Genomic DNA, 16,013 nt, shown 5'->3' on the forward strand with positions numbered 1-16,013 from the left:
ATGATTCTATCACATATTGAATACTGTTTTACATGTTGGTCCTTGGCAGGTGAAAATACGAGCAAAACCATAGAATCACTTTATAAAAAATCCCTTAAGGTCTTATATAGAAAACCAATGTCATTCCATGTCTGTAATATCTTGAAAAAGTACATGTTCTTAAGCTTTGAGAATTTTAAAAATTTTTAATTTGCTTGTTTGATGTACAAGGTGTTACATGGACTTGCTCCGCCTCCCATGTCTGACTTTTTTAAAAAAAGGGCTCACAGCGCTCTCAGGACTAGGGCCTCATCTCGGGGGGACTGTGAAGTTCCATACAGAAAAACAGCCTTTGGACAAAACGCTCTCCCTGTAAAGGCCAGTAAACTCTGGAACAGTCTTCCACTGTACGTCAGGGAGGGTCAAACATTACAGACCTTCAAAACACAGCTCAAGCAGTGGCTGAAAGCAAACCAGTCCTGTAGCCACTGACTTTTAACTCTCATTATGTACCACCTTCTTGTGTTCTTATTGTATCTGTGATTCTGTCTTTTGTTTTGTCCTGTTTTATGTTTCCTCCCTAGGGACTATGGATGCAAATTAGCATCATTGCTATAATCCAGCATGTTTACGCCTATCATTGTTTGGTAGATGTTCATTAATGTGCACTGTCCCTATTAAATAAAGCTTAAATAAAATAAATAAATCAGAAAACAGCAGATATAGAAGACTAAATAAACAGAAATGTATAACTGGTTTATTTACTTATTGATTTTTTTTATTTACGTATTTTATTTTATTTGTATGAGTGTTATATAAGTAAATTTAGTACAGAAAACAGTTAATAATAGAGCATAGTGTAGTATATGTTCCCCGCGCTCTTACGTCTCAGGAACCAATCACAATTGGCTAGATAGAGGGACCTACAAATGAACCAATAAACATAATCATAGAGGGAAATAAGCTAAACTAGATTGCCCCTTTTTTCTTCTTCTTGTCCCTATACTATTTAACAAAATGATATAAACCCAAACCCTATTATTTACTCGAAATAATGGTTCTATGAATACCAGAAAAATAATCTTCTACTTTATTTATTTATTTATTTTATTTTTTTAAATTACCACCGGGCGACACATAAAAAAGAGTTTTGAGCAGACATTAAAAGAGGCTAGTATTTTTAACCCTCGTGCTATCTTAGATGACCCCACCCTTACATTGACGTGTTCTCCCTACCATGAGAAAGGTGCATAAAGGTGGAACGATTTCATGTAATCCATGGACACCAGTGAGGTTCACAAATAATTTAAGAAAAAGGTTCAGCGCACTGTCTAGTGGGTCTAGATGACCCAAATCCCAATGTTAAATTGCCTAGGATAGCACAAGGGTTAAAAAGTATAACCTGCACTGCCCCTTCCTGGATATGGAGTCCATGTTTGCCGACAGTTCAAATAGTTATTTGTCCTAGGTATTTGTAGTTGTCAACTACCTCCACCTCTACTGCATCAATGATGATGGGTTGCAAAATGTGTAATTACACTGTTTCCATTAAATTATTCATCCAAATCAACACAAACCAACTCACGTGATGAGTCATTCAAAAAACATGGATGGGAACAATATGTGGCAAGTGGAGTGCCACTTTGTAAATTGATTCCTCCTGTACGCACTAGCGCACTTGCAGAGGGTTGATAAAGGTGGCTTTCCTCTGTCAAAGTCAGAGTTCAGAGTCAGCCTGCTGCTCCCAGGTTGAGCCTCAGGCTTCCTGTAACCTGAGTTCAACCGCAAATGCTACTCAGCACAGGTTTTTATTGCTGAGGGTAGCGTCAAATGCTACTCAGCAATGGTGAGGAGTGCCCTGATTGCAGCATCAGACGCTGGAGGGCTGTGTTTTGGCCCTAATCGTAGGCTGGACCACAGGCCCTTATGCTGCTTATGCGACTCCCGCCGGTCGTCCCTGTAAGTTGCAGGAGCAGAAATATGTCTACTTTGTTAATATAATTTGTGTGCTACATTTATTTGCCGCTGTTTTTTCATTATTTCTTGCTTGACGCTGTTGTTTTGGCACAACTAATTTGCATGCTGCCTGCAGTGTGGTGTAAGGGCCCATTTGGACTTTGGAGCCACCTCATCGTGTCTCCTCCATCACCGTGTCTCCTCCATTGTCTCCCTGACTCGCCTGATGCCACAGGAGTCTAGAGTTTCTCACAAATTTTTTGTCTGTGTATATCTCATTGAAATTCATGGAAGACACAGAGGATGTTTAGATATTGAATTTATTTATTGTAACCCTTGTGCTATCCTAGGCATTTTAACGTTGGGAGTTGAGTCATCTAGACCCACTAGACAGTGCGCTGAACCCTTTTTCTTCAATGATTTGTGATCTTCACTGGTGTCCATGGATGACATGAAATCTTTCCACCTTTATTCACCTTTTTCATGGTAGGGAGAAAGCATCGGTATTCAGGTCTCCATGTCTGGGTTCATGAGATAATTCAGTCTCTCCCAGTATAGTGAGCCTCACTCTTGCTGCAATTAAGCCGCGTTCCGTCACTACTTCCTTGTCTCTGTGACCCACTTTAGTTTGAGAGGGGGAAATAAAATCAAGAGTCAAACCAGGGGATGTCTGTATTATTGTCTTGATGAAATGAAGAAAAATATAAGATTTAGGAGACCAGGGCTGGCTGCCTCCCCATCCCGCAGCAATGCTCTTTCTGCTGGCCAGCCCGCTGCCCGGGTGCTGGCATAGTAAGCAAACAAGCCCATGATGGCGAACAGCGGCTCTCTGTCCAGGCAGCTGCCCAGGGGCCACCCAGCATAGCAAGTGCGATCACTCCAGCCCCATGGGCCCTGCAACAGGCTGGCGGCCTGTCCAGGGTTTGCCCATCCTTTGCCAAACAGTAGCCGGGACAGTCTCTGGCAACCCTGATGCCCCAGCGGGTTAAGATAATTGATGCAAACTGGCTACCTGTGCTGAGTTGTTGGTCATGTGACTCATTAAATTAGAAAAAAAATTTCCATTGCAGTTTTGCAAAATATGTCAATTTTGATACGCTGCAAATTTTATTTATATTGCTTTAATCTTTGTGTCTTATTTACAGCAAATATGTTGTAGCGCCTTAATGCTAAGAAAATAGACAACCCAGAAACAACTCAGAACAAGGTAGTTACTGAAGATTTGTGAAAGGACTTGGATGGAAGGCGTAGAATCCTTTTCTTCCTGAAGGGGGCAGTGGCAGCCATGCAAGTAGGGAGCATCTGTAATCCCTGCAGGAAGTTGGGTAAACTTGTAGTTAAACGGAAAATTTTGTAGTCTTAACAGGACACACAGCAGAGATGCACAGGATATCACAGAACGGGAAGAGACTTGGACAGCGTAGGAACTCTTGAACACATTGACAGGATGAATATTTAGGGCCATAACAGGAGCTTGGTTAAGGTTGGAAAAAACAGGGACACTCACAGGAACTTATTCAAAACAAAAGTTACAGAGGACTAGGGAGAGACATGGTCGGGTGCATAGCTGGGTCAATACTAGTAACCCTTGTGCTATCCTAGGCACTTTAACATTGGGAGTTGGGTCATCTAGACCCACTAGAGAGTGCGCTGAACCCTTTTTCTTCAATGATTTGTGATCTTCAATGGTGTCCATGAATAACATGAAATCTTTCCACCTTTATCCACCTTTGTCATGGTAGGGAGAACACATCAATGTAAGGGTGGGGTCATCTAAGATAGCACAGGGCTAAATTGGCAAAACCTGAAGAGTGCTGTAATGAGTAAACAGACTACTATGAACTGGCAACGAGAGACAGTGAGAGAATCATATATGCAGCAGAACACGGGTGAGTTGAATGAACTTGATTAGGATGAGGCACGGCAGTGGACAGTTTCTCTGTGCGACTTATGACGCTCCAGACATGATAGGTTTACTTTACTAAAACATAAAAATGGCCAAGTGTCAAACCAGGCAACATGCATGTAATGGTTACAAAAAATTTAAGCCATCATTATAATCCAATGTGTTTAAACACCTTGAATTTTGCAAAGTCATAAGACCAAACAGAATGGTATAATGTTCCAATTTTCCGTTAGGATTATTTTGATATGGAAAAAAAACGGTGGGATGAATATGAAACTGAAATGTGAATGGATTTGTCATCAATTCTTGTTTACTTGTTTGTTAAAATAATAATGGATTAGATTTATCTGCGTCTTCCAGACGCTTAAAGCGCTTACAATGTGTCCATTATTCATTCACTCTTCATGTATACTTGGTGATGGTAGAGGCGTGGCTGCCAGTTCACGCCCATGGTCCCCTCTGACCATCACCGGGACATTCACACACCAGTGGAGCCACACTGGTGGAGCCACACTGGTGTGTGAATCGTTCACATATTTAATTTACACTTACTTATCTTGCAAGAAATAAAAGGAATCTGGAAAACGTCACCTTCCCCTGTGCATTGTTTGCATACTTTTTTAACACATAATCTACAAAGTCATCAAAACAATACATTCATTGTTACCCCCCTACATCCTGATACACCCTCTCTATATCCAGGTGACGTGCTGGAGAAGGGACAAGCACATCCCACTTAACTGCTTCATTTTGACCACTGGAATGCTTGTCTCCTTGGTCATGTGCTATAAGTTCCACCTACTTTCTGATAAGGTACAAGACGATGTCAAAAGTCCCGTCCACCCACCCCACCCCGTTAATCCATTTCCAGTTAATGTGCACGCAACATGCATGCGTGTGCACGTCACATTCACATGGAAAGCTGCCCCTTCTATAATTCTCATGCATATGCACAGAGAAAAGCGCACACTCCGTAAAGCACACACAACTACGAACACAGAAACAAGCACACCATGAAAAATACACACATGCATAGGCATACAGAAACACACAATTGCATTTAGAAACACTCAGATGGGTACACAGAAAAATGCACACTCCATAAAACACATGCATACATGCACAGAAACAGACAAAAAAACAAGCATAGTTCATTAGACACACGCGTATGCACACCCAAACTCCATAAAACACTCATACGCAAACACACGCAAACTTGCTAATGAAAGCACAAGTGAATACACAACAAATAACATTAATGTATTTATGCACTATGCCCAAAAGCAATGCCATTTTTTTGTATATCTGTGAATGTCAAAGGGTTTTCAAAGGGATTCATTCATTGAGTCTTTAAAGCTCCTGATCTTGTTTTTGAAGTTTCCAGAGCCTTTGATCTGATGACTTGATCACCTGTGCATCTCCAATCCTGCTTCTTGAGTGCAGTCCAAGTCCCCATGCCGACACAAAGCCCTGAAAAGGGGTCTGGTCCCCTGACTCCCCAGGGCTCTTTGTTCAAAGTTGGACTTCGATGCTTCTGCTGTTTGAGAAGGACTTTTCAGCTAGGCCGTAAGGTGATCCTGGGCCTTTCCTGCCCTGGGTGTGCCCTGGTGTCTCTGATTTACCTGCGGGACCTGCACGGGTGGGGCTGTCCTCACTGGGAGTAGTGGGGAAGAAAAAAAGCAGCTGGTCAGTGGAAGTGGAAGAGAGACAGAAAGCCAAGTTGCAGGGATTGATGTAAGGTGAGAACTCTGAGAAAGGACAAATAAACAAAGGTGGTGATGAGGGTCTGATGTGAATTAATTGTATCAAGCTCTCTTTTAAGTTCCAGTCTCTAGAGACAGCAGCACAGGGAACAGAAGACAACAGAAACACCCCTGGAGAGCCGACTGCTTTCTAACAGTCAGTACCTCTCAAATCTTTGCAGCACAAGGGGAAATGCATCATTTTTCACTTTCAGCATTGGTGATCTCTGATTTAACCAATTTACTGTTACTTCAACAATGCCATGAGCAAGAAACAGTCGTGGTAGCATTTTATCATTTTTCATCTGTTCTCAAACAGAACGTGAGAATTTATGTTTCTTGAATCATTTACGTGTCAATATTTATTAGTTGATTGAACTGTTTCAGAAACGTAATAATATTCAAGTTATTTTTTCACTGTTAAAAGCTCCACTGCAAAGTAAAGATCTCAAACGTTGGACATTGACTCTGGCAAAATTTGAGATGTCAGATACTCTTTGCTTCAGTTTTTTTTTTCTAAATATGAGTGTTAAATCTTCTAAACAAATGGATACAATTAAAACATAAACAAAAAAAGAAAATAGAAGTGTAGTTTCCTTTAAAGTTTTAGTTTAAAAAAAATTCAAAGTAAAAACAAAAAAAACACTTTTTCAAATGTCTTACAGTAATAAACATTGCTTTGCCATGATACATTAACGAATTAAAAATGTATCCTTAAACTATGTGGCTTAAGTCTTTCTTCCTAACTTTTTAAAACACTTCATAAAACACAGACACACACGTAGAGTATATTACCTTTGTCATGGTTTGGCAAGCAGGAGGAAACCCAGATCCAGGAAGCACCACAAGCACATTAGTAGCAAAGTCCAGGTATTTTAATTTACAAAATACATATTCAAGGAATAATCAGGCCTCAGCAAACTAGTCAGGAGCCAGAATAAGCCAACACTAAAGGCTCCAGCAGAGTTCCTTTAATACACTGAGACTAATTACAAAAATGCAGACAGCTGTGACTGATTAACAGGTTCCACAGGAGAATGGACACATGAGTCACAGCCAGAAGGAAGCCAAAGAAAACGACTGAAAAACAAAACAAGCAGAACATGACATAACCCCTCCCCTATTTCCAGCTCCCAGACCGATGAGGTTGGTCAGAATGGTTCCAATGAAAGCGGGTGATCAGGTCCTTGATGAGGATGTGGCGCTCTAGCGCCCACTGGTAATCTGCTGGCCCGTAACCCTCCAATTCGACCAGATACTGGATAACTTAAACAACCATCTTGGAGGCAGGAATGGTGAAGACTGGACCACTATCCATGAGACAAGGTACAGGAGGGGATTTTGAAGGAGGTTGGAGAGGAGAGTCTCTTCCAGGTTTTAACTTACTGATGTAGAAAACTGGATGGATCCTGACGATGGAAGGGATATCCAGCTCAACTGCCACAGAGTTGATGATCTTTGTGATGGAGAAGGGACCAATGTGGCAAGGATGTTGTTTTTTGGAACCCTCTCTTAGTGTTACAGTGGAAGAAAGCCACACTGTCTCCCACCTTATACTCTGGAGCAGCAACCTGTCTGCGATTAGCCATGGTGGTTAGCCTTTCCTGGTTCCTCAGTATTCTTTCTCGAAACACCCTCCAAGTGCGCTGGCAGTGGCTAACAAAAGCTGTTGGACCTGATGATGAGGCCAGATGTTCTTGGTGGGGGAAGAGGGGTGGCTGGTACCCCAGGGTGTTTGGAAGGGGGTGAAGCCTGATGAGTTGACAAGAGCATTTTAGGAGTACTCTGCCCACGTCAGTTGAGAGGACCACCTGTTGGGGTTCTTTGTGTACATGGCTCGCAGAGTAGTCCCCAGATCCTGGTTGTAGCCCTTTAACTGGCAATTAGTCTGTTGATGGAACCCAGAGCTCAAACTGACCTTGATCCCAAGGAGTCTGCAGAACTCCTTCCAAAAAGTTGCCACAAACTGAAGACTTCTGTCGGAGGTGATCTTTACGGGAAGTTTTGTAGACGAAACACATGCTGGGAGTTTATTACTGCTAACTCTTTGGCAGATGGAAGCTTTGGCAATGGAATGATATGAACCAACTTAGAAAATATGTTTGAAATTGTCAGAATAACAGTTTTACCTTTGGATCTAGGAAGTCCCGTTATAAGGTCCATAGCAAAATAGGACCAAGGTCTGGAGGGCACAGGTAGAGGCTACAGGAGTCCAGCAGGGGGGGTTCCAAGGAACCTTAACACTCGCACATACACACCCACACAAACACAACAAGATGACACAAAAGCGCTTACCAGTATGTCAGAAGACATAGTTGGCCACCAAAAGCGTTGCACCACTAGAAAGGCAGTCCGAGTAAATTCAGGGTGACAAGCCAAACGAGAAGAGTGTCCCCACTTTAGCACATGAGGAGCAGGAATAGTAGACGGATCAGGGATGGAAGATTTAACCTTACACTCAAGAGTCCACCGAGTTATTCACAGCACAATGTTGTGAGGCAAGATTGTGGCCTCACCCTCAAAATCCTCGATTTCCACTTCCCTCTGGTGCTCAAGATAAAGGGCACTCTCCATGTTCTTGCTTCCAGGTCGGCAGGAGAGTGAAGTGAAACCTGTCGAAGAACAAAGCCCAGCGTGCTTGACAGCACAGATGTATTCCAGATTTTTGTGGTCGGCCCACACCATGAACGGCTGTTTCACACCATCCAACCAATGCCACCACTCCTGGAGAGCTTGCTTGACTGCCAGGAGCTCCCAGTTCTCTAAGTCGTAATTTCTTTCCGAAGGACTGAGGTTGTGGGAGAAACATGTGAAGGGATGGATTTTGTTATCAGACACCCTGAAAATACAGGCCCTACTCCAGTGTCAGACGCATCCACCTCAACAATGAAGGGTTTTGGTGTTTGCCTGGACTAGAATAGGAGCTAAAGAGAAACTCCTTGAGTTAAAAAAAAACTTTGCTGGCCCCCTCATCCCAGACAAAGTGAACCTTAGCTGAAGTTCATTTATGCAGAAGTGCAGCCCCACCACTAAAGCCCCTATCAAACCGCTGAAGACGCTTAAAAATGCAGTAGTTGTTTTTTAAACAGCTTCACATTGTGTAACTGAAACTGAGTGCTAAAGAGGAAGGAAGAGGGTGCAGAGTTTGCTGTTTTGTGTGAGCAAGGGCAGGCATGTGAATTCACTTCTTTAAATCAAGAAAAGGTTTCAGACATGCACAACATTTTCAAAGACCCATTTCGATGAACATCGTGTTTGGTGTTCCTGGGGCATTTTTTTGATGATGGATGAAAAATATAAAGAAAATTAAGCTCAAAGTTGCATTCCTCAGTATTTCTTTATTCAAATTATTGTTGGTCAGGATCAGATGAAAAAAATAATTTGAAAATGATTGTATCTCTAATGTAGAAATTACACTGGGCAGGCCACAAGCTCCCTGCTCCACTCCATTCTGATGCTTTCACTGGTAGATGACTAGATCCATGTAGGTCTTTCTTTGCCTTGTCTGAGCTAGCATCTGGCTCAAAACTTTATGGCTGGATAGCTCCAATGTTGCTTGTCATTTTTGTAGCATCGAATTTTGTGAGGTTGGTATAAGGTAGTGAAAGAGCATGAAACAGATTGGTGACAGGAAGAACAGTTGGGGCTGCTCTGTGCTAATAGTCAGAGGAATAATTTCTAATGAACTACTGTTGCTCTGCAGAAACTATGCAAACGACCCAGTTTTTAAAAAAAATGGCATAATCATAATTTAAAGGCCACTGGGAATGCTTTTACGATACATCTAAAGATGATTGGATTCGAACTTTGGATCTTGTTGCTAACTTGACAAGAGTTAAGTTGCTTCTCAAGCATTTTTGAAAATGTATTTCCATTTTTAAACATGACATTTTGCAAAATGTTGTAAAACTTAAGATCTTCAACCGGAAGCATCGAGTTTATTTTGAAAGTTCAACAGGAAATAAGTGAGCGTTTTTTTCTTCTTACAGAACGTGCTGGTTTCTTACTTGCTGATATTGACAGGCACTTCGAGCAGAGCGCTGAAGTTAGCTGAGTTTGAGGTAGTGGCTTTAAAATTGAGTAAAAAAGAGAAAGTGAATGCTGTGTTAATTCATTCACATTCAATCTTTTTTTAAGTTGCTATTTGTGATATTTTATGTCATGAAGAAATTTCTGTAAAACACAACGGTTAATTGTAGTCCTGACAGAAGAAGCAGAAAGGATGCACCGCTACTAAAAGAGACGGAACTAAGCAAAATCATGCCGATGATTTCCAGTGAGGAAGCCTCCGGTGTCATTTTAAAGCCTTCGGGGATTTAATTAGTCAACTTTTGCTTTATGATGAACAAAAGATGGTTTCGTCGGAGGCTGCTTGTCTTGCTTTTCACTTGTTTCATCATTGTTTTTGCGGACTTTCAATTACGGACGAGCAGCTTTGTCAAAGTCAGCCTGCTGCAGCATCCGTCCTCCGGCGCGCGCCCCAGCTCCGCGCGGGAGGACGCGCGAAGTGCGGCGCTTAACAGCAGCGGGGGCATATCCCAGCACCAGGATCAGAGTGCGGGAAACCCGCACATCGAAGGCACTCTAGAGAAGCTGCAGCTGCGGGACATCTTCATTGCAGTGAAAACCACCGGCAGGTTCCATAAGACGCGTCTTGCGCTTCTTTTGGAGACTTGGATCTCCAGAACCAAGGCGCATGTAAGTGTCATTTAATTTCCCTCAAATCAGAACTAAACGTTATTTCCAGCCACATATCAATATCAAATAAAGATTGTGACATATATAAAAACAATTCAAAGTAAAGTTTACTGAATCTTTTTTTGTTATAGATATTCTTTTTAGTTTTGTATATTTATTTAGTATACCACATAGGTATGCTTGTAGTTCACATCAAAGAATTCAGTTTAAAATAACGCCTACAATCTCAAGTTTGTATCTTATTTCTATCTTTTAGTATCTTGTAATCGGCAACAACATTTATTGACATTATTTTTGTAGCAAGTTTTTTGAAAGTGATTGAGTTTCTTTTATTGGTTGTTTACAATTGCTCCATGTCTTGACGCCTTAACTTGAAACATTTTTGCTTTGTTTTTGTTCTGAATTTTGGCAATGAGATAATCTCACATTCTTTTAAACTATAAGTACCTTGCCCTTTTTTAAATCTTCTGGTGTGGCAGACAATTCTGACGTGATTCATGCATTAATTTTAAAATACTTTAATCGACTAAATCTTTAAATGTTAATACTTTTAATTTACTGAATAATGAATTGGATGGATAATTACTGCCAGAGATAATACTCTTTGCCTTTTTTTGTTGAAACAAATTGAACTTAAACATGTTTTACATGTGTTTCCCCAAATTTCAACACAGTAATTTAGATATGGAACAATCTAGGAGTCATAGGAGTCATTTCCTAATCATTAAGTTGGTTCTCACTGAATTATGTTGGAAAACATGATCAAATAACATATACAGTTTGAGCTGTTTGACTTTAGTAGGGACCTAATAACTTATTTAAAGTCATGTAGAAATGAGCCAGTGATCCATAAAAACTTATGTAGACCAACCAAACTTTTAAAGATGAAATACAAATTCAAAAGCCCTTTAAAAATTAGACTCTACTAGCATGAAGTTAAACGTCTACGTTTTGTGAAAGTGTGCGCATTTTGAAAGGTGCAAAATCCAGTTCTCTAGGAAATTTGATAAACAGAAATCCTTTACTCCAGAAATTCTTAATTTACTGACAGATGCAGAATAACATGAATGGCGTATACTTATACTTCACTCCCATAAATTGGACCCTTTTTTCCTTTTTTATATCATTGTTGCTTTATATTTGTCAAGGGCTCATCTGTTGCTATATTCTTACTGTGTTTACATCACCTGACCACCAGCTACAGTGACCGTTTTGGTTCAGTTGTTCTGCTGCAAGGACAGATTGTATTCAGATTGAGAAATCAGAGCGAATCGAAGCTCTTTCCGATTAAAAACTAACTGAGACCACATTGAAAGATGGGTCAGAGAGCAGTTCCTGGTCCCAGAAGAGGTTTGGCTCGGGTGTATTCAGACTGAAATTTTCTTTCCTATCATCGGTGAAAACAAACTCTGGTTCAATTTAAGTGGACAAAATGTGTCCAGTCTGAATACACCCTAAAATGTGCATCAATGCTATGTGGCTCAAAAGAAGGAGGTTGCTCCATGAGGAACCTTTAATTCTAAAATAGCATTAATTATTTTTTACAATTAATATAATTAATTTATTAATTATTTTATTATTTTAATAGTAATTAAAATAGAAACAAATTAAACAAAAAAAATCAAATAAAAGAATAAAAGCATTTCACTTTGTGAAAAATCCTACAAAATATTTGTCATTATTAGAGCAATTTTTGTTCTGGAAACTATCATTTTTTATTGTTGTTATGTTATACAAAACAAAACCATGACCCAAAAGTTGAGGTTCAAACGGAATCAAGAAGAAAGTGTATCGTTGCATTCCCAGTCTTTACTTATGACCAGAAAGTGTTTTTTTGAGGGATTGAATGTTGTTGTTCACCTTTCGGCTATACCTATAGAGATCGCCACAGCGAAGCAGCTTTCACTGATTCGCACAAGTGGTTTGCAGAGAGTTTTTAAGCCGGATGCCCTTTCTGACACAACCCTGCATTATCAAGGTACAGGGAGACCCAGATAGGCAGCAGCACGAAGGGTCTTGCTTAAGGACCCCCATTGGATTTTAGCTCATTGCACGCCCTGGGAATCGAAACGGATTGAAAGAACTGCAAACAGCAGCGGTCACAGAATAAAACACTGTAGAGTTAATGCTTTGACAATAACTTCAGCAAAGTAGAGTTCTTGCTTCTATCAGCTCGGTTCTGATGCAGTTCTGGTTTTCAGCTTCTCAGATTCTATTCGATCACATCCACACAAGGTTAACTTTGCTTCAGTTGCCTGCTGGAGCGTGTGAGTACTGGCCGTCCACACTCAAACTGCACCAGGAAAATGCGAGATACGTTTTTGCGGGCAGTATTGGGTTTTGCTAAACACTCTATTTTATTGTTGCTGTTGTTCAAGTGAGTCAATTAACCCCATGTAGCCCACTTCATCAAGAAATTGAAAGAAATGTCAAAAATTTGGGAATCAAGATGTTTTTTTAAATACTTTAATGAAATTAACAAAACATCTATTTTTTTTACAGGAGATATAGATAGTATTAGTTTAATATATACGACTTTGTAAGTTTTTGCTCACAACAATGTTAGTTTAAGATGCAAAGATACTGACATGAGTGTTCAGGGAAAAAAGCACATTAATTACCCACTGTCTTAAATTTGACCCACAGGTTTTAAACAGGTTGTATTCTTTTTTTAACTTGTCCTGTCCAACAGCTGAGCAAGCAGATCAGAGCTGAAGGCCTCTTGTGTTGGACAGATTTTACTGTTACAACAGTGGTTCATAAAACTTCAGACAAACAGTGTATATTTGTATAAACCCCTTTTGTATTTGAGGGTACTGTAACTGTATCATAAAGAACTGATTAGCAACAAATTTTGAATTATTTCAATCCAGCAAGCAATGGAATCAGCCATTTTGAAATGAGAAGGAAAAGTCCTTCTAGTGCCTGAAGTGGAATGATGATGAAATACAGGACAGAAAACATGGACCAAGTTATGTACAATGCGCTTTTAAAGAAGGTTTGGATCATGCTAATGAGTTAAGTGTCTCAGAAATCATCATCATCATCATCATCATCAGCAGCCTGTCACGCCACTGCTGGCGGGTGGCCTCCACATCTTACTCCACTCATCACGGTTTTGGGCACTCTGGGTCCACGTGCTGCCTGCCTTCTGCTCGATGTCATCTCTCCATCTTTTCTTCGGTCTTCCCCTTCCTCTCTTCCTGTCCCACGGAGTCCAGTCTGTTGTTTTCTTAGCCCATTCGTGGTTCTTCATTCGGGCTACGTGTCCTGCCCACTTGCATTTGGCTTCAATCACTTTCTCGATGACATCCTTCACCCCTGTTCTTGATCTTAAGTCTTCGTTCCTGACTTTAGCTCTCCTCGTAACACCCAGCATTGATCGTTCCATGCTCCTCTGGGTGATTGCCAGTTTCTCTCTTTGGCGGTTGGTAAGTGACCATGTCTCAGCTCCATACGTCATTGATGGCAGTATGACAGTGTTCATGATCTTCCTCTTGAGACACATGGGCATTTTTTGATCTCTCAGAAATGTGCTGTACTGTCCGAATCTTTTCCAAGCGGATGTTACACTCTCGTCTGTTTCTTTCGTCATCTCATTTCCTGGTGTTAGCAGTCTTCCCAAATACTTATACTCATCCACCTCCTCCGTCTCAGAAATGTGTGTTTTAAATATGAATGATTATATAGGGTTAAAGAAAACTGATGATGACCTGGCAAAGATACAGCACAAAAACAAGCCATAAAATGTTAATATACAACTATCTTAACATTAAAACAGTTAGAACAGTAACATATAGGATATGCAAATATAAATAGTTAAAAAATGTGTACAAGGCTTGCCCCAAAAACCCCTAAAAACAAAAACTTTTTTGAAGAAACTCAGGTTTAATGTCCTTTGCTCAACACTTACAGTCAAAAACAGCAAGTTACGAGGAAACGTTGGATTCAAACGGCTTAATGATAAAACTGAAACAAAGTGTGCTACTGCGTATGTAAATATTCATCAACGTGTGCAGATAAGGTAATATTTTTCCAATCAGGGTTTATGAAACTTGCTTAAGAAATCCGTGGGGGCGGTTGAACTGTAACTTCAAGGTTTTAGTAAAATGTGTGTCTTTTGTTTAGTGTTTTTGAGAAGCTATGGAAACAGCAGACCTCACAGTCACAATACCACGACACCAGCAAACTCCAGCAGATTGACAGGAAGCTGCGCAGGCTGGTCGTCTTGACTGAGGGGAAGCAGCCGCTATGCTGTGACTCTTTTGCAACAATGCTGAAACGGATGCTGGTGGCTGAACAGGAAGCAGGGGCGCCAATTGCAGAACTGAGTGCGCCTTAATCGTTCTTGCTAACACATATGCTGTATGGAAAGCTGCTGTTTGTTTACTGCCAGTGAACAGTGTGATGGCAGAGAGCATTGTGGAGCAGTAAATATACTTTTAATCACAGTGATCTAGGCCTTGATCTAGCTCCTTCTACAAGCCCCTCTGAATCATTTTTAGTTGCTCATTTAGAAAAATGTCATGTAGCTCTGCAATTCACTGTTATAAGTTACATATTCATGAAAATCTTCTACCATATTTTCTGGAGTGCCTTATATATGAATTAATTCTATTCTGCAGCAGTCCTGGACTCTAAGGACCATATTGTTTTTTTCAATTCTTTTTTTTACTCTGCCTTTAAGCAAAAATTCGACCCTCACTAGAATGTGGACTCACCTGAATTTTGGGCATAGTGAATGACCCACACACCAAAAAATGATGATATCCCAGCAGGCAAATTGCCAAAATAATGAATAGGGAGAACGTCTTTCATTGGCTCAAAAAAACAATTCAATTTTCAATTTTGAACAGGGTGCGCGTGGCAACCTCGCAAAAGTGGCGTTCTCCTAATATGAACATATTATGAATGTGGATATTCTTATATATAATATGCATATTAGTTAGGAAATAACTGTTATTTGCTAACTAACTCAATTGCTAAGGAATTCCAAAAGTTTGCTTTTGCTGATTCTTCTGAAACTTACATAGATCATTTTAAGATCTCCAGGTGGCCAAAAAATAAAAATGTTGCTATAGTGATAAAAACCCATCAGAGAAGCTACAATTTTGCGCTTTAGCAGCAGCCCAGCCAGTGAGCACAGCGATTTTGAGAGGTACACGGCGCTCTGTCAAAATGTTTTGCTGAGTGGTATTGTGAGTATGCTAACACAGCTAACATGAAGCGGTGTTGGACTGTTTTATTTATTTTTATTTTTACCAAAAAATTTTGGGAGTTAGCATTGTAATGTTTGTTTTTGCTTTATTTTGCAAACAAAGTTAAGACGTAAAAGGTTCTAACGTTCTAAGGCTTCTGACAAAAACAAATTCTGGAGTTACTGGCAGATCTTATCTCTCACTCTTTTCTCACTTAATGTGCCTTAAAGTTTGACATGGCTGCAACTTCCAGCCAACTGAGCCATCCAGACACTTAATCGGATGCACCCTATATTGCGGAAAAAAGTTTTAGCTGCCCTGAGGCCCCTCAGTATTCCCCAGAGACCTGAACAGTCTCATGATGGATTTGTAAGCCTGATTCTCCACTCAGCTAAAGGGTTGGATATCGATCCGACCAATTGTATTCATTTGCCATTGCAAGGCAGTACAAATGTCTCTCTATAGTCATTTAAGGAGCATCTTAGAGGATCTATGCATTACCCGCTTGACTGCAATGCAAACTCTGTTTACAAT

General features: G+C 40.4%; 1 protein-coding gene and 1 long non-coding RNA gene across 3 annotated transcripts in view; one reads left to right on the plus strand and one right to left on the minus strand.

Moving 5' to 3' along the window:
* Window positions 1–3,023: 3,023 nt before the first annotated feature.
* LOC105357446 (uncharacterized) lies at window positions 3,024–7,867 on the minus strand. Its single transcript, XR_911370.4, has 2 exons — window positions 6,379–7,867; window positions 3,024–5,495 (listed from the first exon to the last, which is right to left on the minus strand). It is a non-coding gene; the product is annotated as an uncharacterized LOC105357446 (long non-coding RNA).
* A 1,701-nt stretch (window positions 7,868–9,568) lies between these two features.
* mfng (MFNG O-fucosylpeptide 3-beta-N-acetylglucosaminyltransferase) overlaps window positions 9,569–16,013 on the plus strand; it is a 41,028-nt gene continuing 34,583 nt past the window's right edge. The window contains exon 1 of one of the 2 annotated variants that reach the window (XM_023959192.2): window positions 9,569–10,281. In XM_023959192.2, coding sequence (XP_023814960.1) covers window positions 9,922–10,281 — 360 coding nt within the window. In that variant the 5' untranslated portion in view covers window positions 9,569–9,921. Of the gene's footprint in view, window positions 10,282–12,864; window positions 13,713–16,013 lie in introns of those variants that run through there. The other variant, XM_023959197.2, reaches the window with a different exon arrangement.

This window comes from Oryzias latipes, chromosome 1 (genome assembly GCF_053564925.1).
Source record: "Oryzias latipes strain Hd-rR chromosome 1, Olatipes_Hd-rR_3.1".
NCBI classification, from domain to species: Eukaryota; Metazoa; Chordata; class Actinopteri; order Beloniformes; family Adrianichthyidae; genus Oryzias; species Oryzias latipes.